We start from the raw sequence: 26,645 nt of genomic DNA on the forward strand, positions 1-26,645 counted from the left end.
TTATCTATTCACACAATTGGCCTTACTTAGACTGCTCACATATACAACTCTGTCTATCAACAGCTTTGCCATATCTGTGCACCCTATTGTGGAAATAGGTAACTACATCCAGAGGGATGTCGCCCAACCCTTTAGAGTCTAAATACAGTTGTGCCTGGAAATTTAATTTTGTGTATCAACCTTTTTGGTTTTGGGACACACCTTTAACCTGTCTTCCCCTCATTAATACAACCAGCCCCCTATTTGTTCCATATAGCTAGGCCCCTTTACCAGGAGCCTTGAACAGTATACAAGCTGCTTATTTCTGTATGGCGATGCTATTAAAGTTTATTTGAAGAGTACTGAATTGATTCCCCAGGCAGCAAGCTGTCCTAGTCCCCAGCCCAACTTCAGGTAAGAGTGAATCAAGGGGGGTTTCCCAAAAGTCAACGACCTCTTTACAGGTGAAATTTTTTCTTAGCTCACGTGTTTTTGTTGCATAATTTTAAGAAATTTTGTTTCATTGACACATAAATTTCTGCTATCTTACCCTGTCTGCATAGGTGACTCGCTGTTGTATCCTGATGCAGTGGTTGAGATTTATTGAGCTAATTATTGATAACAGGTCTCTGGTTTTTGTCAGCATTAGGAAAAGAGGCAATTCAGCCAGAAGGAGAAAAGTTAGAGATGACCACCAAAATAATTCCATGCGATTTTGTTGTACACTTAAACAGCCTTCCACTCGTCAATCACTTGTTTAGACTTAGCTAGCAATCTAGTCAGTTTGATTAATCGGCGTAAATGAGCAAAAAGGTTGTATCAATCAGTCTGTTGTGGGTCTCCAGCGATTCATCCATATGCTGTGTAACACTTTATGAAAACTCCCAGGTTGTCGGTTACAGTTTATATTTAGTTAGGTATTTTAAATCGCTTACATTTATACATAATTACCTTTTCTAACTTCCATTTATAGTCTAAATGAAAAATAGTTTTTCTCAGCTGATAAGCACATCTGCATAAATACCTACATGATTAATATAATATTTTAGTTAAAGCACTGCTCAGGAATAGAATTTGCAATGTGCGTGAAGGGGTTGATAACTTAAAATGTCTTGTGGTTTCGGGCGTCAGTATCTTGGTGTACTGCAGTTTGTATGAGCGTTGCTTTTGTTCCATTGTTCATCTGAGCTGTGTCCTGCCTCTGCAGCTGTGACTGAAGGGCTTCACTTTAGTGTATCTACTGCTTGTCAACTATAGTGCGCAAACGCCTTCTGTGCTTTATTTACATTAAAGCTGCAATTTCCATCCAATGCAATTGAGTAAACAAAGTTAAGATAACAGTATGCTATTTTACAGACACATCTGGGAAATAAATCTTGAACTCTTGCTACTAAGATTTAGAAGAGTAAAAATTGGCTTACACCTGCTTTGCCACCTGGATGTGTTCACGTTCCATTGCAGATATAGTTTGCAGTGAGTGAGGCTTCCCAGTACAATTCAGGAATGTGTTTGAATTCTCAATGCTTTGGTTTAATGCAGATGCTGTTTTGGATGCGAAGAGGTCCCTCGAGCTCCAGCCTAACAATGCAAACGCTTTCCTCAGGAAGGGGTACGTGTCAGTACTAGTTTCCAATTACATTTATTACCGTCTGCAAACCTCTGGCCATACAGCGTTAAATTGGATATTCATCAGTGCTGCTCTAATATGGATGAAGTTGTCCTATGAAAAGACTAGGAATACCAATGAGCTAACAAGATACCTTGACAGTTGTTTATATAAAATGTCTCACTGTTTCACAAAACACTTGCATTAGAAACTACAGCAAGCGGCGATGGTTGTCATATTGTGTGTGAGGATGACAGGCTAATTTTGCAGCCACCTATGTTGCTGTGAGATATAACTAAATTGCATTTTCCTGTTAAACCCATCAATTCCTACCTACATACATTGCCAGCAGTCAAAATCCCTTAGAAAATGGATTTCTGTATATGTTCTTTGCTACTGGCAGCAAGCACAAGGAAATGTGTGGATCAAAAAAGCATTGATATATTAAATGAGTGTATTTGATGTGCTCCCCCCACACACACACTTTTCTTAAATCAAACACTTTTTTTTTTTTCTTCTAAATTCTCTTATGCTGGATTATATTGTTACCATAGAAACTGCAGTTTGAAAGTTTTTTGTTTTTTTATTTTTCCTCCTCTGTTAGAGGCATCTTATTTACATGATGTCATTGTATTAACAAACCATGTAATCTTATACAAAGTGTCCTTCCTGCTCCCTTTGTCGACTTGTAGCAAGCTACAGATTGAACGCTTGTTATGCTTTAAAATGCTGTTTTATGGTAACATTAGCAAGCAACTGCACATGTTTGTTCAGATTACACTTTCTCCTAACAAAACAATGATATTCCAATTATTGTATCGCGTTCACAGTGTAGACCTGTTGTAGGGTTAGCAGAAATTAATTACAAGACACTCAATTGTTTTCAGATGAAAAATTTACACCAAAAACTCTGGCCTTCTGCAAATTGCATTGGACCGGCTATCACTACCACTCCCCACTACAATGTCAATATTTTAGTAATTCGATATATTAAAAAAAAAAAAAAAAAAAAGCTTGATTGAACAGAATGTAGCATGTCACCACGTGACAGGGAAGAGATATGGACCGGAAGCCTACAATGCGAACTCCTACAACACCTTGGCTGCTTTCTCTCCAGTCTTGCTGGAGTCAGATAGTACCTAGGTTTTATTATTTATTTCAAGGTTGAGCAATCAAATAAAGGTTAGGAACACACAATTGAAATATGTCTTAAAAAAACAAAAAGAGAAAATCTAAGTATTGAAATGAAAGTGTGTCTGAAGAGAACTTTGGGTCACATCAGGGTTAACCAGGGTTTTTTAAGCAATAAAACGGAAGGAGGGGTCCATAAGAGGGAATCGAGTGTGTGTGTGTGGGGTGAGGTGGGGGGTCTGTGAGCAGTATGTTTTTGAAGATGGAGACAAATAGCTAGGAGATTCAGGGCAAACAAATATTATGGCTCGCCCAGGGTTCTCAGATCTTGGAAAAGGATTATTTATGATTGCTGTCATATTTTTATACAATAAACGTACCACATCCTTTTACATACTGTAGTAAAGAAAGTGGGAGGGTATTGAGATGCAGTGTGCTGCAAGTTGGCATATGGTGGCAGAGAGAAGGTGGTACATGACTAATCTAGTGCTCAGTCATTCCTGGTGGAGCCAAGGGGAGTAGATAGTTTAGTGTGAGCTGGAGGTAGATTTGCAGGATCTTTCAATGCAGTTTATTCTGTTTTGTTTTTTCCTTTCCTGGACTGAACAGTGACTGTTGGTACCGGTACGAACAAGAGGCTGCCCTGCATTTGGAGCACTATGGTGCTCTGCTGACGTTCTCATTAAACTGTTTACTCCCCTTGCATGTTGGACTGCAGAGACCTCAGCTGGCCTTCTCCTTAACACGCCAATTTTAAGTCCACTGTATTCATTCCTACCCTGTATGGCCATTTAGTCAGGCCAAAATTATAATGCAGATGAACATTTTTATGTTAGCCAGATGATCAAAGACCTGATTCTAGAGACTGTAAATTACTAGACCTTGAAGTCCTTGAAGCTCGGTATAAAATGGGATTGATTTTGCAGCACTGATGAATGTGTTTTCTGGTCTGTGTTTTATGCCTTATGTCTATGCACATGTATGTTTCCAATATTACAGCTACTTTAAGTTGACAGTTGTAGTTCACACCTATGTAGTGACTAATTTCATGGCCTCTTTTTACAGGGAGGCTGAATTTCACTTAAAGAACTATTCTTCTGCTGAAGACGCATTTAAACAAGGACAAACATTAAACTGTAAGTACTGTATGAGATTATTCCTATATTTTAAACTAATCACCAATATAGATATGCATAGGCTGAAAAAGAAATAATATACTGGCAATTATGAAACACACACTATATTTATGTGGGCTATAATAATGCAAATAATAACGCCGTGGTCATATATTGAAATGTTTACTATAGCTCAGGGCCGGACTGGGACTACAAATCAGCCCTGGCATTTAAAAAACATACAGGCCCACCTGTTGTGAGCTCCGTGCGCAAAATTGTTGCATGCTGAAGTGGCGTTGCTGGTGCAGTCCAACATGTTAAGCAGCAACACAAACTTGTGTTTCACACTTTGTCTTCTGCCCACCCTGATCAATTCCCTTGTTGTGCAAAACAGTTTGCTTGAATTACAAAAGCGTACTGTTCCTACTGAGTGCGAAAACATAAAACGACTACAGTAAACCCAGGGCCTGATTAAGGGTTTCGGTCACCGTAGGCAAATGCCCCAACAGCGTCTCCCTACCCCTGCTCCCCCCCATCCCCATTGTATAGGAATACTCCTAAATATAAATATTCCGAAATATTCTTCAGCATTCACATTTAGATTGATTGCGCTGTTGTCTCTTACCTGTTCTTGCTCTTCTTTCTTGCTGCTTTGTTGTCTTCTCGCTGGCTTCTGGAAATTAGGAGTCCTGTATTGAAAATGCAAAAATTTTACTATAATGTTAATAAACTGAATGATTGGGCTCTTTAAAAAAACAAAAAACACTCCATTATGGACAGATAACACTACCCCATTGTACAGGCATATATAAGTAATATCTGAATATTTGTGGTCAATAAAATATTTACCTCTACCAGCCCCATCTTATATTCTAGTGATAGCTGAGACAAGAGAGCAGCCTTGTAACTGCCACACAAAACAGATATCATGCCCCCCAAAGCTGCTCTATTTTGTAAATACCACGCAAGACACTTCATTAACCCTGTAGGCATATTCAGCCCCTCTCTCCCCCCCCTGCAGACATTGTCAGCCCCTCTTCCCCCCCCTGCAGACATTGTCAGCCCCCCTTTCCCCCCTCTGCAGACCTAGTCAGCCCCTCTTCCCCCCCTCTGCAGACATAGTCAGCCCCTCCCCCCCTCTGCAGACATTGTCAGCCCCTCTCCCCCCCCCCCCTCTGCAGACATTTTCAGACCCTCTTCCCCCCCCCTGCACACATTTTCAGGACCTGTCTCTCCCCCCCTGCACACATTTTCAGGACCTGTGTCTCCCCCTGCACACATTTTCAGGACTTGTCTCTCCCCCCCCTGCACACATTTTCAGGACCTGTCTCCCCCCCTGCACGCATTTTCAGGACCTGTGTCTTACCCCCTGCACACATTTTCAGAACCTGTGTCTCCCCCCCCTGCACACATTTTCAGGACCTGTCTCTCCCCCCCTGCACACATTTTCAGGACCTGTGTCTCCCCCCTGCACACATTTTCAGGACCTGTTTCTCCCCCCCTGCACACATTTTCAGGACCTGTCTCCCCCCCTGCACGCATTTTCAGGACCTGTCCCCCCCCCCCCTGCACGCATTTTCAGGACCTGTCCCCCCCCCCCCCCCCTGCACACATTTTCAGGACCTGTCCCCCCCCCCCCCTGCACACAGTTTCATGACTTGTCCCCTCCCTTGCACACATTTTCAGGACCTGTGTCCCCCCCCCCCCCCCGAGCACACATTTTCAGGACCTGTGTCCCTCCCCCCTGCACACAGTTTCAGAACTTGGGTCCCCCCCTGCACACAGTTTCAGGACTTGTGCCCCCCCCCCTGCATACAGTTTCAGGGCTTGTCTCCCCCCCCCCTGCACACAGTTTCAGGACTTGTGTCTCCCCCCTGCAGTTTCAGGACTTGTGTCTCCCCCCCCCCCTCCCCTGCACACAGTTTCAGGACTTGTGTCTCCCCCCCCCCCCCCCCCCCCCTTCCCTGCACACAGTTTCAGGACTTGTGTCTCCCCCCCCCTGCACACAGTTTCAGGACTTGTGTCTCCCCCCCCCTGCACACAGTTTCAGGACTTGTGTCTCCCCCCCCCTGCACACAGTTTCAGGACTTGTGTCTCCCCCCCCCCCCTGCACACAGTTTCAGGACCTGTGTCCCGTCCCCCTGCACATGTCCTGTCCTCTCCCCCGGAGCACCATTTTCCCTGTGGAAATAAATAACACACTTACCTTAGCAGCCACCGGGAATCCACTGTGCGCCCTCTACAGACAGTACTACGCGGTAGCGCGAAGTGACGTCATGACGTCACGCGCGGCCGCGTAGTACTGTCTGTAGAGGGCGCACAGTGGATTCCCGGAGGCTGCTAAGGTGAGTGTGTTTTTTATGAATGCGCTGGAGCAGGGCTGGCCCACAGAGCCGTCATGACGTGTGACGTCATGGCGGCTTCAAAAAATGTATTTAATTTAATTTTATTTTAAACTGGGATCACTGGGAGCCGGACCGGCCCACTCTGCCATCGGCCCTTCTGGCATTTGCCAGAAGTGCCAGATGGCCAGTCCGGCCCTGCTATAGCTACTCGAAGAGACTTATTTTAGAGGTGCAGTTGTTTAGTTTTAGATCAGCTTCAGTGACCAAGAATGTAATTTTCAACTGAAGAATCAACAGGCTGTGTTTAAAGTAACGTTGGCAAATAACTATTCATCAGCAAAGACGTACAATGTAGTATAAACCCCGCCATCAAGGAATAGGCTAGTAACTGACATTTAGACAGGAAATGGCAAGATTTTTTTGTAAAAGTAGGCAGGAAATCATTGACTTAAGTTGCTGTGCCTATGTCCCTTACCAGGATCTTATGTGCGTGTTGGATTTCTATCATTATCATCAACAATTATTTACTTAGCGCCAGCGAATTCTGTAGTGCTTTACAATTGAGGGGACAAGCACAATAAATAAATGATACTGGGTAAAACAGACAAGGAGGTAAGAGGACCCTGCTTACAATTTATGGGTCAAGAGGAGTCTGATACATGAGGTTAAGTCTACTTATTGCATATTGGTCCAGCAGATTGCTAAAAAGTAATTTGTATGTTATGTGATCCAGTCACACAGCAATGTTGGTCAGGGGATTGTTTTGTGTGAATTTTGTAAAGGTTGTTAATAGGGTAACCTAGTGAGGTAAAGAGGGTGGTTGAGATATACTATAAGCTTGCCTGAAGAGGTGGGTTTTCAGAGACCATTTGAAGACTAGAAGAAAGTCATTTTGTGCGAGGGAGAGAATTCCATAGAATGGGTGCAGCTCTAAAAGTTCAGTAACTGGGAATAGGAGGAAGTAATCAGTGAATGAGATACGCAGATCTTTTGCAAAACCGAGGTGTCTAGTTGGGAGATATTTTGAGACAAGTGAGGAGATGTATTTAGGTGCAGTTTTGTTGGTAGCCTTGTATGTTTGTAGAAATATTTTATATTGGATTTGGTAACAAACAGACAACCATTGTAAAGGCTGACAGAGTGCTTCAACAGGGGAACAACGATTTGTAAGGGAAATCAGTCTAGCCGCTGTAATATATAAATATTAGACACACACACTGTTTATGCTTTCTCTCTGGTCTAATGATTTCGCAGTGGGAAACTTCTCTGTGAGAATTATTGCTACATTCACTTGTTCACTATATGCAGACACTATTGCTATATGCAGTATAGTCATTGTGTTTGCTTCCTAAAGCACCATTTACTATTGTTTTCTATGGGCTCTCTTGTATTGAAAGTGTATTTTTATTAGAGTGATTTAGTTGTCATTTCTTGAATAGTGGAGACTTGATTACTGAAGTAGGTGAATCAATACTATTCTCTATTTCTCTGAGATGAGCCACGGATCCAATCAGCAATAAATCTGCCAATACGTGAAGTTTTCTAATCCCTGGTGTTGCAGTTATTTAGCCTGATGTTCCTGTACATAGGTGCAAAGTACCATACATTTCTATTCACATCGGATGAAGAGAGAGCAACGGATAAAAATAGTCTCTTGTTGTTCATGTAAATATGCACTGTATCATTTGGTCTTTGGTAACATGTAGCCTATCCTCTTTCTACCTTTACTGCATTATGGTGCCCTGACCTCTATAACAAAACTCTATTTATGCTAACGTGTTGTTTATTATTATGTCTTTTAGCATCTGAAGTATTTTCTGTGTGGCTTCAGCAATGTGAAGAAAAGTTAAACAGTGAGTAGATATGCTTCTTAAAATAGGTCCCACCCTTGAGTTTTGTTGGGTTTAAATGTTTTACATATGTGAGATTTAAATACTGTATGTGGATTTACATACCATTTTTACTTGTCCTTTTTTAATATTTGGTTTCCAACAGATTTTAGCATCTTTAAAAATACTTATGTTTATATATGATTTGCAAATAATCACACATACAGAAATGGAAAGTTTACATTGGATAGAGTGTTCTCCCGATTTCCAGTGCTCCTCTATTGCTCTCTTCTTATCGCTCAGCCTGTTATAGGCAGGTAGAGTAGGCGATGATGCTCTTCTCCCCTGAATTTCATGTTCGTCACTGGGAAGTTTTTATAACAAGGCCTTTGCCTTCTGTTTTGAGAGTTACAGGGTAGTAAGGTTAGTGCTGAGCAGTGTAGCATAGGAACTGTAGAAATAGTTGTAATTGGATTTAAAACCATATACCAGTTCAGATTGTGTGAGAGTGTAGTGGCATTTAGGTAGTAATAGTGCTTATGAATAACTTGGGTATATGCCGTGTGCTATAAGGCGATTTAATGCGTGCAACGGAAGGATAGGATGGGTGGGGGAGGAAAGTGAGGCTATTTCCAGGAACCCCGATCAGCCTGGGATGAATAAGCTATCTTTGCTTTGATAATTACTTGATAAACAGTGTTGACTTTCTTCAAACACATGACCTTTACCAAAGGAGGTTTGAAGTCCATTCGAAGGGGTTTTTGGGAGGTTGTAATAGGTACCATAGGTTCCAAATTTGAGTGATTTTATGAGTCTTGTTCATGTAGCCAGAAATTATTTCCATGGGAGCAAGGTGCCATATTTTATTGCGTACTTGTTGCTTGGACGGGGGGATTTAGTATTTTCCGATGACGTGCCACCAGGCACCTATCTGCATTAAGAATTTTGTATGGCCAATTTATCTGTGAGTTTGTCCAAGCCCTCTGTTGGTAAATTCTGAAGAAAGGACCAAGAGTTTCTTGTGAAAGGGTTATTTTGGATAAATGGGTGTTCAAGCCATCCCCAAAAATTTGGAGGCTCTTTGGTAGGGTTGATACACAATGCCTGACTTGTAAGTATTCAAAGAGACTTGCCATCTGGAGCCCAAATTCCTTCAGTGAGGAGCAATTTCCCCTATCTAGGACATCAAATACCATTTGAAAAGCCCTGTAGTCCCAGTGTGAGAAACAAGAGTAGATTGACCTATTGTAAACTCATAATTACCCCAGATTGGTTTGACGGCTGAAAGGGTAATAGTAGTTTTTTAATGTAGATTTTGAGGAGATCTCGTATCCATCATGAGAAGCGAACTACGGCGCCATAAAGAGAAAACATGTTATATATTTTAGGCAGGAGTAGTGCTGAGAAAAATCATGTCCACTCTAGTGTGTCGTACAGAGAGGAGTAGAAAGCATAGTCCTTAGCGGTAGGCTCTTTTATTCTCCAAACATCAAATAAAAGGTGTCTGGGTGAGGAGGAGTGTCGGAGCATTAAAATTTTTAGGAAGAAAATGCTGGTTAGCGTTTGATGGGGGCTTAGACCTATCCAGGTGGTTATCTAATGTGGTATTTAAGTCTCCTGCCTTCATTTTGTCACAAATGTGAAAGGAGGGATGACAAGAACCCACAGAATGGATCTCCTGTAGCAATACAATGTCGCCCCTCATTTTTTGCAGAGTTTGGAACAGGTGTTACGCTTTTGGAGGCTATTCAGACCTTTTACGTTAAATGACAATAATTTAAGGGTCATGTGTTTGTATGGATGAGCGCTGACTGAAAGTGTCTGGAGCAGGAACACCAAGGCTGCAAGGGATCCTTGGGGATCGCCTAAGGGGGATGAAGAGACATGGAAGGGGAAGATAAAAATAGGGGGTGGGTGGACGAGCATAGGATGGGGAAATGAGAGCTAGGGCCACTAGCATATATAGTCCACGTGATTGAACCCAGGGATTGGGTTGACAGAAACTCCTAGAATGTCTGTAGGTATTTAACACTTTTTACACAACTAAACATAGACCACTTTAATCTACAATTCAACTACAGCAGTAATGGTAACACTGGTAATGCTCTAACACTTGTAAGCAAGGTTGTCATTACAGATGTTTTTATGTATGAAGTATGGAAAATATACCACAATTTCTTGCCTTTAGAAAGTTTGAGTAAAATCTGTATGTTAAATTATGATAAAAAATATGCCAAGTGTCATCAGTTTTGTACAATAGAACACATTGTGACAGAGGCAGAAATCATGCAGTGAGATTATGGTAAAACAAATATATATAATAATAATAATAATTGACTGTTTTTGGGTAGTGACTGTCGTCTTCATGTTATTCCCATCACTTTCATACATTTGAAATTGCTCGTCTTAGAAAGCGTAGGTTTTTGTTTTAATTAGTTGCTAATTGTTATTGGTATGTATATGAAAAAATGGTAATTTTCTGAAATGGGCATTCTGTAAAATGTAAGTAATTCTAAATATAAATCCCACACCATGTTTATATTTTATTTATTTTTTCTGGTCTTTCTTTCGTTTTTACTTTTCAGGTTCATCGAGTTGTGAACTGGTAAGAATCTTTTTGCTTGCTACCTTTTTAATATATAACGCACAAGATAATCACAGTTTAATGTCAAAGTTCTTTGTATTCAAGACCCATTTTTATAGTTGTAGAATTCATGGTAGAGAAAAAAATAAATTATATAATATGTGTATGTGGAAGATACAACATAAAAACTATTTTTAGACATGTGGCATTGTAATCGTCACTATGTCTACTTTTTAAAATCATTTTTTTTTTAAGTAATAGAAGTGTATAAGCAAAAAACAGGAGAGATACAGAAATTACCAATGAATGAAAGCTCAAAGCCAACAAATGAACACTCTCCCTGTGAATAAATAATGTGACTTCCTTTAATAAAACAAAGGCAACAGATCAACATACATAGATGGTATGTTAAATCGAATTTTAATCCATTAAAATTGAAAATGTTCATCCATTAGATGATTCATTTTACGTGTGTGTGTGTGTATATATGTGTGTGTGTGTGTATATATATATATATATATATATTGTGTATAGTGTGTGTAATTGATCAGCAGTCACAAGATTAAAACCACTGACAAGTGAAGTGGATAATATTGATTATCTGGTTACAATAGCACCTGTCAAGGGTTGAGATATATTAGGCAGCAAGTTAAGTCACCTCTTGAACTTGATGTGTTGGAAGCAGGAAAAATGAGCAAGTGTAAGGATCTGAGCAACTTTGACAAGGGCCAAATTGTGATGCTTAGACAACTGGGTCAGAGCATCCCCAAAACATATGCAATGGTTAGTGGGGAGCGAAGGATATCTCGTCTTGTCCAATCCCACAGAACAGCTACTGTAGCAGAATTTGCTGAAAAAGTTAATGCTGGCTATGATAGAAAGGTGTCAGAACACACAGTGCATCACAGCTTTGTGCGTAGCCGTAGACTAGTCAGAGCGCCCATGCTGTCCCCTGTCGGCCACCGAAAGCACCTACAATGTGTGCATGAGCGCCAGAACTGGACCATGGAACAATTTAAGAAGGTGGCCTGGTGAAAGGAATCATGTTTTTTTTTACATCCCGTAGACGGCCGGGTGCGTATGCGTCGTTTGTGTCTGTGGAAGATATGGCAGTAAAATGTACTGTGGGAAGAAGGCAAGCCGTTGGAGGCAGTGTGATGCTCTGGGCAATATTCTACTGGGAAACTTTGGGTCTTTGCATTCATGTGGAGGTTATTTTGACACGTACCACCTGCCTAAACATTGTTGCACACACAGTACACCCCTTTATGGCCATGGTATTCCCTGATGATCTCTACTAAACTGCAGGTTTTAAAGAGTGGAGATGTTGCCTATAGTAACTAATCAGATTTTAGTTATCATTTATTTAGTACATTCTACAAAATGACAGCTAGAAACTGGTTTCTATAGGCAACATCTCCACTTCTCCACATTTAACCCGCAGTTTAGTAAATATACCCCTAGGTGTTAACTTGGCATCCAAATTCTCCAGATCTCAATACAATCGAGCATTTGTGGGTTGTGCTAGAAAAACAAGTCCGCCATGGAAGCCCCATTTCACGACTTACAGGACTTAAAGGATCTGATACTAACGTCTTGGTGCCAGATACCACAGGCCACCCACCTACAGAGGTCTTGTGGAGGCCATGTCTTGACGGGTCAGAGCTGGGCCTACCCATTTATTAGGCAGGTTGTTTTAATGTTGTGACTGATCGGTGTAAATATAATTAGTTTTTAAAACCGCATCTGTTCTGGTTATTTTAGATGCATTAAATGCAGCTGGAATCATCACATCCAAACACCTGTTCTTAATTTGTGTCATAAGATGAGCACATTAATGAGTTGAGAATCATGAGCTTGTGGTTTTATTTTGTTTTTTTTGTATTAAATCTTTCCATTGATGGATATTTGATGCATGTTTTCTGTGTTGGAAATGGATTTCATATTTTAAACCTGTATGTAATTTATTTTTAAGAAAGAACCTGCTGAAAAAAGCTTTACAAATGTTAAGTGCATCTAAAATGCATGATAACAGCCATGTACTTTATTCTAATGTGAACAGCACCAAAAGTTTGGTAAGGAGGTGGCATGCATCTAGTTTATTATTATTATTATTATTATTATTATTATTATTATTGTTTATTTATAAGTCGCCACAAGGTTTCCGCAGCGCCGTACACAGTACAAACAATGGACAGTACAGGGAATAACAGTACAAAACAATAAACGAGTAGTACCAAGACTTCAGGGGCTCCAGGCAAGGCAAATATATTGAAGTTGGAGCAGCAGAGTAGGTAGAGAGACAGGAGGGAGGAGGACCCTGCTCATACGAGCTTACATCCTATAGGGAGGGTAGACAGACGGCAGGCACAAAGGGAGTCGGAGGAGGGAGGCAAGCGCTCCTCACTACCGAGATGGAGCGAAGTGAAGAGAGTGAGCATGGAGAGAGGGTTAGGTGAAAGGCTGGTAGGCTTTGTGGAATAGATGAGTTTTGAGTGCCCGTTTGAAGGAGCACAGGTTAGGGGACAAACGGATGGAGCGTGGGAGGTCATTCCAGTGCAGGGGGGCAGCGCGGGAGAAGTCTTGAAATCTGGAGTGGGATGAGGTGATCAGAGTGAAGGAGAGGCGACGGTCATAGGCACCCTAGAATGCTATTGGTAATATTACTAACAAGTGAGAGAATGCATCTGATACTGCACTGCTTCTCCTGCACTTCTGAAAACCTACTCACCCCTGAACTTCCCTGAATCCGTTCTATTCAACACAATGTAAGGTCAGAAGGAGAGTAGTTGGAGGTATCGCCTCATCCTATTGGTTGCCGTCTCACTTGATAGCAATAGTAATAAAGTGGATAGTGTTACGTTAGTTATGACTAGAACGAATACCTAAGGATAGAAGACCGCACTAGGAAATCTATTCTACTTCCTCTAATTAAATTAATCTACATTGATCTCTGTTTGTAAAGATTACTGATAGATCAGGGGTGCACCCGGTCATATGGTTAATCATATTACAAAAACTGAGAGAGACAGAGAAGCATGATCATATGGGGCACTCCGAATAGATAGGTTAGTATAAAGTGTTTATTCTGGATTCGGTTAAAATTAAACTTTATTAGAAAATCCTTAAAATTCTAGTAGCGAAATATTAAAATTTGCATATGAATTATATACTGTAGGATTAAGTTGACACAGTTAAAATAGACAATATTCAATTGTCTAGCCGCGTCACTGCTCTACCCAAATTATCCTCTCAGTGACAGTCAATCACCCCCCGAATAATCAACAGGCTAAATTTTTTTAAGTGGCACAGGTTGCCTAAACACTTGAATTAAAGCTGTCATCTAGGCATCTTTACATTAACACATCACCATCACTCTTATATCCATACAGTTCCAGATCAATCCTTCTGATACCTATTCTGATAGTGTTAGTAATGATATATTGTTTAAATGGAGTTCCTAATAAAATATCAAACATGATTTAAAAATATGGAGCCTATGTATTTAATTTGTGGTTTTTCCATTAGCGGAAGCATAATCTCTTTATCTCATTAGTAGCAGATCAATCTACTGCTCGAGATTCAAAGGCTATCCCATTAGATTTCACATTATCTCCTATTCGATGAGTGATCAACCAATATCAATGACATATACTTACCTCTGGGAGTTTCCCGTTATTAGCTTTGATTTTGATTTTATTTATTAGTTTGGGTCTGACAAGATCAGGTGCCCCGTGTCATCGTGGCACGATATGATAATTGTCTCACTGTAATTAATGTGTTACGTATTCCCCGTAGTCAGGTGATAATATTTGTATCCGACTATAGGAACAGCATATTTCAGTTGCTATAGAGTCGTCAAGGAAGTCGTCATAACGGGGGTGGGCATAGGATTAGCAACCTCCGTTGCTACAACGGCGTTAAGGAAGTCGTCATTAAAAGGGGAGGGCTCATTACTTTAAATAGCCTACCAAGCTTTATTATCGGCTTGCCTCATAAAAGCTAATAGCGAAACACACGTCGGTGGACGCCAAGTTCGCTGCTCTCATATCATTACCCTGATAATTTAAACCCACAATAGTGAGTTGGAGAGGAATCAGATATAATTAATTATTTAGTGTTAATGCATCTCGAGGGCTGTTAGGGCTCTCAGCGCTATTCAGATAATACAGTCAATGCTGGCAGACATTTATTATTAGTCTTCTATTAAGCTATACTGGTCAAAGACATTATAGATCAGATTGAAAATTAGGGACCTTCTTTAAGCAGGAATGCTTACAAGATTATAGATTTACAAGTTAACCCGTGCATGATACTCATGCATTCTAGTCAAAACAAGCTACTTAAGGTGTTAAAAAGGTTCTTGTCATGCATTTGTGCCTAGCCCAGGCCTCCTCAGGGGAAGAGCGTTACTTCCCGACGCAAGCGCCCTTTTTTAACGTGGTTTTGTCCACATGTCACCACCTCATCATTTTTCTCCATCACCTCATCCTTCACCTTCATCGCCACATCCTTCATCAAGCTACTTAAGGTGTTAAAAACTCCCCACTGTCACCCCCGGCAACCACCAACCACTCCCATCTGTCACTTCTCCTTCAAGAAATATAGGTCAGTGTATAACTCTGCCCAGCAGGTGGCGCTGCAGCTTGGTTTTTTCACACACGCCACTAGGCATTTATATAATAGATACAATTCTAGTGGATTATATTAGTAATCTGATTAGCTCTATCTGAGAACACTATAAACAACTACTCTCCAATCTATTTAGCCTGTTGATTATTCGGGGGGTGATTGAATGTCACTGAGAGGATAATTTGGGTATGATATGTGAAAGGGTATGATTTGGGATTATATCAATTAAAGGCATGGACCAAGATACAATACCCCGACCCAATTATTAATGTAGTGCAGAGACGCGGCTAGACAATTGAATATTGTCTATTTTAACTGTCAACTTAATCCTACAGTATATAATTCATATGCAAATTGTAATATTTCGCTAGTAGAATTTTAAGGATTTTCGAATAAAGTTTAATTTTAACCGAATCCAGAATAAACACTTTATACTAACCTATCTATTCGGAGTGCCCCATATGATCATGCTTCTCTGTCTCTTTCAGTTTTTGTAATAGAACGGTCCGCTTCAAGAACCCAAGCCTTTTGTTTTTCATTTTTATTTTTTGGTGTAAGAAATTCTGGCATTTGTGTTACTTCTTAGATGCAGCATGTAACAATTGGTAATAATGGCTTTGTGCTTTTTCTTATGCTGCTGATCATCATTTATCATCATCACCATTTATTTATATAGCGCCACTAATTCCGCAGCGCTATACAGAGAACTCGCTCACATCAGTTCCTGCCCCATTGGAGCTTATAGTCTAAATTTCCTAACATACACACAGACAGACTAGGGTCAATTTGTTAGCAGCCAATTAACCTACTAGTATGTATTTGGAGTGTGGGAGAAAACTGGACCACCTGGAGAAAACCCACGGGGAGAACATACAAACTCCTCACAGATAAGGCCATGGTCGGGAATTGAACTCATGACCCCAGTGCTGTGAGGCAGCAGTGCTAACCACTAAGCCACTATGCTGCCACTAACTGCCAGCGCACACATCAGTATCTGCCCCAATAGAACTTATCATAAAATACTTGCACAAAGTGTAATCCAGTGAATTTGCAAAGTAAAATCTGAGTGAAATATATGTCAATTACATCATGACTCAACATACTTAGTATGTTCATATAGAACTACTTACATTTTTTGGCTAACAGAGTATCTCCTCCTTTCTCTTCCTACTGCAGTCCGCAAACCAACAGAAGATGACAAAATACAGGTACTTATATTTTTTTTATATGAAAGTGCTGTTGTATCTTCTTAGATCTCAACATCTGTCACTAAGAGCAAGATAGATCTATTGAGATTGATGAAAGACAGAAATGTGACCTGTGACCATTATTGTCAACAAGTACATATAAGACTTCCTATTCAGCATAGAGAGAACTGTTTTTGCTCTAAAAATCCTACCTTGACTTATACATTAGTAAGGTTTTCAGAGACATTAGACATTGTAAAGGCTCTCCCTAGGGCCTGTTTGCTGTATAAATATTGTATACTCGCATTTTAAAAAATATATATTTATATATTTTCAGTTTGTTATATTGATACTAGAGTAATACAAGTGTGTACAAATGTCACTGAAGACAAATTTGTATTCAACAGAAAAAACTAATTTAAGTTACTGATACGAAACTGGCGCCTGCAGGCAGCGTTCTTCCTTGTGAGTTTGAGGTCACAGTAAGCACAGTTCACTCACACAGTCTCTTTATAGCTGGATAGTCCGTGTTCAGATGGTTTTCTCACCAGCTTGATGTCAGCAATAGTGTTTGAACATCTTATGCTTTGATAAATCCCTGAATGTGATGCCCTCTTCTGTGTGAAGGCAATGTAAGGCCCTTTTGTGGGACAAACTGCCATTTGTGAGGCACTTGATAAATAAATTGCCCCCTACTGATTTTAAATTCTTTAACCCTTTTTTTTTTTTTTTTTTTTTTTTTAACGTCAATAAGGTATATACTATGAACAATTAACATAAATGTAGGCATAAGCACTGTTTATAATTGTTTGTTCTACTTGGAATTCCTGAAGGTTATTAAATCTTCCACTTGTGATACTGATAACTCTTCTGTTCTTTTTCCAGTTCAGTAAATGCAATGTCCTCTGTATTAATGAGCTACTTATGACCAGGGATGTCCAAAGACATTCCACTCATCATTCCATGATGTGAGCGTTAATGTCCAGAGTTCACCTCTCTAGGATTGTCTTCAAATAAAAATAAAACAGTCCTCTGTTACACAGACAGTCAAAATCCTTATCTGTTTACTGTGTGTTTACTTTTGCTAGTACTTGAGAACTTTCGGCCCATTCATATAGTGCAGAGCTAATGTACTAATTGTCAGTGGTACGACCGAGCACCAGACACATTTATATGATTTTGAGTCACAGAGCTGAATAGCAGTAATGCCCAGCTATCACAGTAGCTGTTATTACAGGAATACAAGAAGGCTTTCATTTAAGGCCTTCTACCTGAGTGATACAGTTAGATTATGATCAAAGTGGGTTTTTATTGTATTTGGAATTGAACAGGCAATATTAAGGAGTAGCCCATCTTTAAACCTGCCCTGGTATACATATAAATGTCTCCATTCTTTTACTGGGAGAGCTTCAGTTGAATGTACTCTGTAGGGAGACCATTCTGCAAGCTTGTAATTCTCACTACACTGTTACAGATTGCACTCCTAATGTATGTTTGGGCCATTCATTATGTGGAAGTCCTTACACAGCGCGTGAACCCATATAAAAATAGCTTTATTTAGCTTGTTTTATCCTTTGAGCAAACCAGGACTGTTTACTGACTATTACCAAAATAAGTGTCTTTATAAACATTTTCTGTATGTAGTAAAGATTTTCTGTTATATTTCAGTGTAATTAAGAGCTGAATAAATGTGTATTTGGAAACCTTTTTATCTCCAAATTACCTTTCCTTTTTCTGTCATTAGAAAGCTGTAAAGTCACAGATTTTTGATGAACAGCATTCTCGTTAGAATTGGTACAAACCACAAAATAGCTTCTATCACGGTGTGAGGATGTAAGGTGCCCTGTAAACTGTGGTGGTATTAAAGTCTCCTGCCATGACCTACGCTACCCCATCTGTGCAGTGGCAGGATTTCTTTGAGATTATGGAAGAAACAGGCCTGATCTGTGTTAGGGGCATAAATATTAACCAGGATGTAAGGATTGTCATTTAAATCTACTGCCAAAATAAGGTTTCGCCCGGCAGGTGGCTAATGATATTAGAGGGTTTAAGTCAGACCATTGGAGAACAAAGTAGCTACATTTTATGTGTGGGATCATAAGTGTGAAATTAGGAGGCAAAACGTCATCATTTGAGCTCAGGATGTCAAAAGCCCACAAAATGGGTCTCCTGTTGAAATATATTGTTGGCCGTCTTTTAATTTTTTAAAATTATTTTATTATTTTCTTCAGAATTCCAAATGGTTTGCATTTAATACTGTATGAATTAATCAACCGTAACCTTGAATAGATTGAAACTTTCTGTGGGAAACATAATGTTCTTTTGCAAACTTGTTTTTTCCCCCTTATTGAGATTGCTAAGAAAAACACAAGACAATGATTTGAATCCAAAAGGCCTCATTGTTTTACCATTAGCAGCGTGTAATGTAATTGAAATTAATTAAACCCACATTATCATTGTATTAGTAATGTTCTTAATATACATTTGTGGATTAAAAGAAAAATGCCCTTAGGTTAAACAAATGTATCAAGAATTGGATGTTTTGCACTGCTGCACAGTACATGATTGGCCACTAGTCTGCAGTGTTGCTCTACTTTATCTTGAAATGCATGAAATTCCTTTAACTTGTTTCTAGATTTGGTTGTTTTTTTATTTGTTTTCCAGGAGGTAATCTACAGCAGGAATGTAAAGATGTTTTTAAAAGCTTAATGAAGATTGCTTTTGAAAGACAATAAATGCACACTGAAAATGTTGTCTAGAGCTTGGTTGTTTTTTTTAGTTTCAGCATCTAGTTTGTCATAGCACTTATACACTTATATTGGTGTATCTCAAAGTCAGTCTGTCCTCAATCTTTGTATTTGCATTTAAAGAGCAGACAAATTCACTATTGGTTATTAAGCCTCTATTAATGAGCTTGGTAATAAATCAGAATATACAGTAGATATTTGTGCAATGGATGAAAGTTTATGGATGTTTTTCCAATGTGGAATAAAAAACAACTAGACTCTAAACAAAACTGAGCTGGATATTCCACATTTATTTGTCTTTCTAAATCAAACTTCATTGGCAATTACCACCTAGGAAACTATTTTTTTTTAAAAACAACAAGGGCTAGATTTACTAAATTGCGGGTTTGAAAAAGTGGAGATGTTGCCTATAGCAACCAATCAGATTCTAGCTGTCATTTTGTAGAATGCACTAAATAAATGATAACTAGAATCTGATTGGTTGCTATAGGCAACATCTCCACTTGTCCAAACCCTCAGTTTAGTAAATATATCCCCAAGTCTTTTGCCCATTCCTGCATTTGTGTATAATTAAGGCAATGGCTTCCCCACTGTAGGAATATATAGTAGGGAAAGTTATTTGTGCATGGATCTGGCTATGGCTATGCATCTAATGTGGAATTGTGAAGGTGGTGAGCGCAGTCCTTATGAGAATGTATCAGTGCTGCCGAAAAGAAATACAGATGGTGTCTTATTGTCAATTTATCATGAATAGAATGTAGTATACCTGAAATATTTCACTGATAAAGTGTGTGATGATAGGCAATCTTCTGTACTGCTAGACATTTTGCAGGCTGCCTGGGGTTGGGGTGGTAAAATGGGAAGTAAGGTTAAAAAAGTAAAATTATAATGACAAGTGAAGGTAAATGGTACCATATTAGCTCTTCTGTGCTATTGTGGCAAGCCCTTCCCTATTATCAGGGGTTGAAGACACTTCTTAAAAATACAAATAAAAGCATGAATTCACACGTAAAAGATAAATAATGAAATAAACAATATATTTAAAAAAAATATAGGTTAAAATGAAAGCATGATATTTTATGGGTACCTGCTTCTTCAGGAGTAATGTAAATGTATAAAGGATGCACTTTTATTAGCTGTTGGAGGGGTTGGGGTAAATGCAGTGTCGGATTTGATGAAGCGATCGGCAGACCACTACAAAGGGTGGAGCATTGACTTGCAGGGCAGCCAAGTAAATGCCATTTCTAGTGCCTTTTTTTGCTTTGTTTTTGTTTTGAAGATACATTTTTTTTTTGTTAAACAGCATATTTGTAATAGTTAGTCATGCATGTTACTATATGTCCAATCTATTTTGTGTAAAGTGATAATATTTAAGCAAATCAAAGGGCTAAATTTATCTTTCTTGTGTTAGTAGGGCCTGAGCTTGAATGATTGGTTGGTAGGACTCCCAGTTAACAGAAATGTTGCGTATAGATTGGTGTATGGTGCTTTCACATACAGTGATCTGACCAGTAATGTTACTGCAAATGTCTGTTTATGTATATTACACGATCCACCAGGGGGCATGTGTGAAATGTGGGTCTGAAAGGGTCAATCAAAACAAATTACCTGGTCTGTCTAGAAATGATTTAAACCAGGGTTGTCCAACCCGTGGCCCGCGGGCCGCATGCGGCCCAGCACGCCTGTAAATGTGGCCCAGAAGGAGTTTTGGTTGTGGCAAGGGGGCAGCACTGTTAATGGAAAAAAAAATCCTGCAAAAAAAAAAAAGAAAAGAAAATACTTACCTTGCGGTCACGTCAGCTGGTACTCCGGCTCCCTCCCTTGTCTCCTCCGTGAGGTGCTCGCAGTGAATGTCGGGCGTGATGTCATCACGCCCAACATCCATTGCGGAGCGCAGCACAGAGGAGTCACCCGCGCGAGAAGAACAATCAGCAGCACAGAATTGGAGAAAAGAAGAGGACAGGAGAACAAGCCGATTAAAAGCTAAGTTAAGGGGGATTTTTTTTTATTATTTCAAGGGACGCTGACCAGTGAATAAGTCACCTGGTCCTGGAGCATCATGGACCTTACCTCCCTGCTACATACTTCTACTTGTAATTCTAATGGGGCATTATATATTATTCTCTTTGGCCCATTATAAGTTGTTATCCCTTAACTAACAGTGGTGTAATTAGCAAAACAGGTCACAATTTGGGGTCACAGTGATGTATATGTCAGGTACCGCAGGCCTGGTCAGGGCACCCTGATATACAATGCCTGGCTTAAATGCACTTTATTGATATTGCATCGTAACAATACAAAAAGTGATTATATTATAATAACTAGAGAGGATTTTTGAACAGGGTGATTGAAAGGTAAGTATAGGGGGAGTTGAAAAAAAAGTGAGATATATATATATATATATATATATATATATATATATCACTTTTTTTCTAATATTTATATATGTTAACTATGTTTTCTATGTTTTTTTGGATGATCAGCTATCGTCATCGTTAGTGTATCTTCTGTGCGGCCCAAACCAACTCGTCTTCCAATGTGGCCCAGGGAAGCTAAAAGGTTGGACACCCCTGATTTAAACCTTAACAATAAACCTCCCAGTCACTATTACAAGAAAAATATTGTAAACTCCCTTCTTAGAAAGTATTCAGGTACCCCCTCACTTATCCACAATGTGCATATAACCCAATTTAAACAGTTACTGTAAACCAAACCATTCCCTACTTAAGTGTAGTGTTCTAAAAAAAATAATCAAGAATATTTGATAAGTACATTTTTTAAGAGGAGAGCGAAAATGTTATTAAATGTGATTTTAATTTGAGAAGAAATAGCCACAATGCTTATTTAAGAAAATCTGTTATAAAAATGCAAGCATGCATGAAATGTAGAATTAATCTTTTCTGGCTTAATTTGTGACCTTGAGGAAGATCTAGCAGAACTTGACAATTTTTCAGCAGTAGGTTAATTCCCAAATAACTGACTTGTTTACATTTTTCTGTTTTTTGAACACTTTTTCCAAACCTCTTATGGTCCTTTTTGGCCCAATACATTTCTATCTATTGCTTCAAAACATAACATATAATGAAACGTGCAACATATTTAAATGGAATTAATTAGGACTATGATTAAATGGTTATCTAACATAATGCAGTTTTTTAGTTCGTCAATGGAGGTGTGATATTTCTAGACTTCCTAGTGATATAACTGGCTGCCTTTGACATATTTGACCGAGCCACATTATCAGACTATGAATCTATACAAGGGTATTTTCAAAAAAATGTTTGTATGGGATTATTCTTTTGATCATTCATGTTTTTCATAAGCTACATGTACTGAACTTTGTTAAACAAAGCTCTGCCTGTCCAAAATGTCCATAAAATATGCTTAGATGCTATTCAGCCTGATAACAGCAGTATGGCAAGTGACAAGAATCAAGTCTTTTTCCTATTTACTACAATAGTTGTTTGCATGAAGCCATAGTGGTATAGTGCTGTCCCCTACTACTGAAATAATAATAGTAAACGGGTTTGCTTAGCAGAGGTCATTATTGCTAAGCAAACTGAATTCCATTGGAGAAGTGATCATGTTTCTTGGACATAGTGGGATAAATCAAGCAAGAAGGGCACACAATTACTATAAACCAGCAGAATGTATGGAAAGTGTAGTTAACACACAACAGAAATATTTGTTAATGTGAAGTGTGCAAGTATTGTATGCTTTTAATTCATATTAATCACCGTCATTTATTTATAAAGCGCCACCAATTCTGCCGCGCTTTACTGAGTCTTTGGCATTCACTTTTTTTTTTTAAATCTCTTTATTTTCAACAACATCATGTACAACCATTTGGATACAGACAATAATAGTAAAATAAGGCAATCAATAAGCAACATGAATGTGTTGTAGTTCTCCGAGAGGTGGAATAAAGAAAAAGTAAAAACCTCAGGTCTAAGCAAAGGTGGGGAAATCTAGGTCTACCAATAAATTTCAAAATACAAACATTGTTAACCTCCAGATTTTCCCCAGTTCTGTGGCTGATGGTGCATCATGAGGAGACCATTATACAGGATGACATGTTGTTATTTTTTTTTACGTTTATAGAGGAGAGAGGGAAGGTACTGGGTGGTGGGTAGGGTGGGAGAGGGTTTGAGGGATAGAGGGGAGGAAGGGGAATAAAAGAAAAAATTGGGGGAACTCTGGCTGAAGCACTACTTTCCATTTCCCCCAACATCCCCCCAAGAGTCGATATTGTACGTGATTAGTGTAATGGGTTGTGGAGAAACAAACAATCACGACAAATTAATACAGCAAACATCACAAGTTCCACTTAATGCTATCAAAATTAAGGACCACGTCCATGGACCTGTAGAGATAATGAAGGACTATCTAAGATGTTAAATTTTTTCACACTCCAGGTCTATATTGTTGGGAGTTTTCTATGTTTGTTTGTTTTTCTCCATGAGACACAAAATAAAAAATAAGGAAGAGAATGGTGGGAGAGAGAGAAAAAGGGAGGGAAGGACGGGGGAGAAGAGTACCACTTCGCGCTCCCTGAAGAGACCTCGAGGGAGCATGACCAGCACATCCGAGCCCCCCATCGCACCCCCGTATGTCTTGCATCCAGCTCCACAGGGTCCTGTGGATAGTTTGATACAAGGGCAAGAGAGAAGAAAGAATATAAGAACATTCAAGAAATAAACAAATGATGCGGTTTACTGAGTAGCAGGTATTGGGGCTTGATAGAAAGAGTACCAAGGATCCCACGCTTTGTGGATATGTTGGATTTTATCAGGAAGGAGACTGGTAATATACTCCATTGAGGCCAAATACCACACCTATGAGATTATGCGCTGAAGAGCTCGGGGACGGGGAGACTTCCATTCTTTAGCTATTTGTAGACGTGTCGCGGCACAAATATGTTGCACCAGTTTATTGCTATGTTTAGTAAGAGGTTTGACCGGGGAGCATAATAGCATAACCGACGGGTCCAGGGGCACCTCGACCTCCAAAATTGTAGAAATAAAACCAGATACCTGGGATCATAGATTATAGATGCTAGGACATGTCCACCATATATGGTAAAAAGTCCCCACAGGCCCTCAACACAGATCTGACGGATCTGGGTAAATTTTATGCAATTTTGCGGGAGCTATATACCACCTTGTATATACTTTATATGTGTTTTCTGTTATTGAAGTGTTAATGGAGACCTTGGAGATCCTGAGTTGAAGCTGGGACCATCCCTTCTGGTCAATAGTTGTACAAGTGTCAAGCTCCCATGCCGTCTAAAATGATTTGTTTAGATCAGTTTCTGGGATCAGAGAGTCGTGGTAGACCAAGGATATCAAACCTGGAGCTCCAATTTGGTCTGTACAGCTCCTCTCAAAAGATGTGGGCATACGCAATCTAGATGTTCTGCATTGGGCTTGTATAAAGCCTCTAATTTGAATATAAGCAAAGTACAAGAGCCGATTTCTCTCTAAGTTCCAGGGACGTCTGGGGAGCAAATTCTCCTAGTATATGGCTAAATTGAGTGATACCCGCTTTCTTCCATGGTAATGAGTATGAGTTGGAATTCCTTAACGGAAAGTCTGGATGGGGCCATAGAGGAGTGAGAGGGGAGGGGAATGAAGTGAGCTTTCATTTTTTTGTGCAATTTGTCCCAAATGTCAAGTGTAAATTGTATAGTAGGATGAGAATAGACTGCGGCCAGCCTTTGACTACGGGGGAGCCAGGGGAGAGAATTCAAAATGTGAGCTGGTGTGAGTGCGTTCTCTAAGTCGACCCATCTCTTGGTCCCCGGGGTTGACTGCCAAGAAATAATATGGCTGAGGTTAACCGCAGTATAGTACCTCTCAAAGAGTGGGAGACCATATCCTCCTAAATTGGTGGACTTGGTTAGACAGGATCGCTTGACCCTAGATTTCTTCCCCTGCCATATGAATCTACCACAGATTAATTGCAGGTTCGCTAAAAAAGTACCTCGGACTGTATTAGGTAAAGTCTGGAACAGATATAAGCAGGGAAGACCAGGGTTGACATGTAGGCGTTTAAACGAATTGCCAAAACCTTGGTGAAGTGTTTTATGTCGGCATTAATTAATGAGATGGGGCGGTCACTTGTACAACATGTTAGATCTTTATTTGGTTTAGGAATAACCACTATAGTGGAACGTGTGGATTCATCATGGAATTTACCTCCCTGTAGTATGTTGTTAAACAAATGGGTCAAATGAGGCACCAGCTCTTTAGAAAATGTTTTATAGTATGACATCATAAAGCCATCGGGGCCTTAGATTTTTTTCTGTGATTTCAAAACGGATGTCACCTCTTCATCAGTGATATCTTGGTTTAGAGTAGAGACTTGGTGGGGGGGTCATTTTTGGCAGTGAGCACTTATCTAAATATGAATTGATGTTCTGAAAGGAGGCTTCCGAGGGACTCTGGCCTTTATGAAAATTGTATAGGTTCTCATAGTAGCTATGGAATGTTTCATTTATGACCCTGGGGTCATAAGACATGTTTGGTTCTTAATCTATTGGCCAGAAGTGTATCAGCCTTCTCTCCCTTCTCGAAGGAGGTTTGGTTAAGCCACCGGAGTTGACATTCGGTCCTTTCAGCATGAATCGATTGGATTTCCCCTCTGATCTTTTGTATACGTTGCAGTAATAAACGGGAGTTAGAAGTTGGGAAGATAAATTGTTAAGGGTCTCGCTACATTCCTTTTTCCGGCGAGAAGCAAATTGGATAATGTCTCCCCAGATTACTGCCTTATGGGCTTCCCAGATAGTATAAGTCGAAACTTCTGAGTTTGAGTTAATATCAAAGTATTTTTTTTACAGTTTCGGCTATGTTCTCTTTAAACATGGGTATTTTGAGAAGGGTCTCATTTAGCCTCCAGGTAGATTTCCCATTGGGATTCTGAAAGAGGTCAATCAAGAGTGATGGTATAAAATAATCAGACCAGGTGTTAGAAATAATATCAGCCTTCTGTATGTGTTGGAAAATATTTGTACATTCCATAAACACATCTATCCAAAAATAAGATTGATGGGGAAAAGAATAAAATGTATAATCCCTAGATGTGGGGGTAAAGCGCTCGCCAGATGTGAAAGAGACCGGCCTCAGTCATGTTTTCGCAGATTTTTTGTGTGAGGATAATGAGGAGGTGTGTCTAGAGGCTGATCTATCCAGGGAAGGTGACATAACCGTGTTGAAGTCCACCCCCTAGGAGAAGCAGTGCCTTACGAGAGTGGTATAATACTGAAAACAAGTGTGAGAAGAATGTCGTCTGACCTATAATAGGTGCGTAGATGTTAGCAAGGGTTATTTCAAGATGCCCAATCTTTCCTGTTAAGATGAGGATCCGGCCTTCAGGATCGTCCTTAACTTCAAACAAGACGAGGGGGACAGAATTCCGGAGTAGGATAGCTACCCCGTTTTTCTTTGTGGGAAGAGAGGAGTAGTACACCGTGGAGGGATGCCACCAGC

General features: G+C 39.7%; 1 protein-coding gene across 2 annotated transcripts in view; it reads left to right on the forward strand.

Annotated features, from left to right (window-relative positions):
* SUGT1 (SGT1 assembly cochaperone of MIS12 kinetochore complex) overlaps nt 1–26,645 on the forward strand; it is a 74,409-nt gene that overhangs the window by 9,256 nt on the left and 38,508 nt on the right. For both annotated transcript variants that reach the window (XM_075199787.1, XM_075199788.1), the window contains exons 5-9: nt 1,519–1,588; nt 3,782–3,852; nt 7,979–8,029; nt 10,591–10,610; nt 16,398–16,429. In XM_075199787.1, the coding sequence (XP_075055888.1) occupies nt 1,519–1,588; nt 3,782–3,852; nt 7,979–8,029; nt 10,591–10,610; nt 16,398–16,429 (244 nt within the window). The remainder of the gene's footprint in view (nt 1–1,518; nt 1,589–3,781; nt 3,853–7,978; nt 8,030–10,590; nt 10,611–16,397; nt 16,430–26,645) is intronic.

This window comes from Mixophyes fleayi, chromosome 2, assembly GCF_038048845.1.
Source record: "Mixophyes fleayi isolate aMixFle1 chromosome 2, aMixFle1.hap1, whole genome shotgun sequence".
Taxonomy (NCBI): domain Eukaryota; kingdom Metazoa; phylum Chordata; class Amphibia; order Anura; family Limnodynastidae; genus Mixophyes; species Mixophyes fleayi.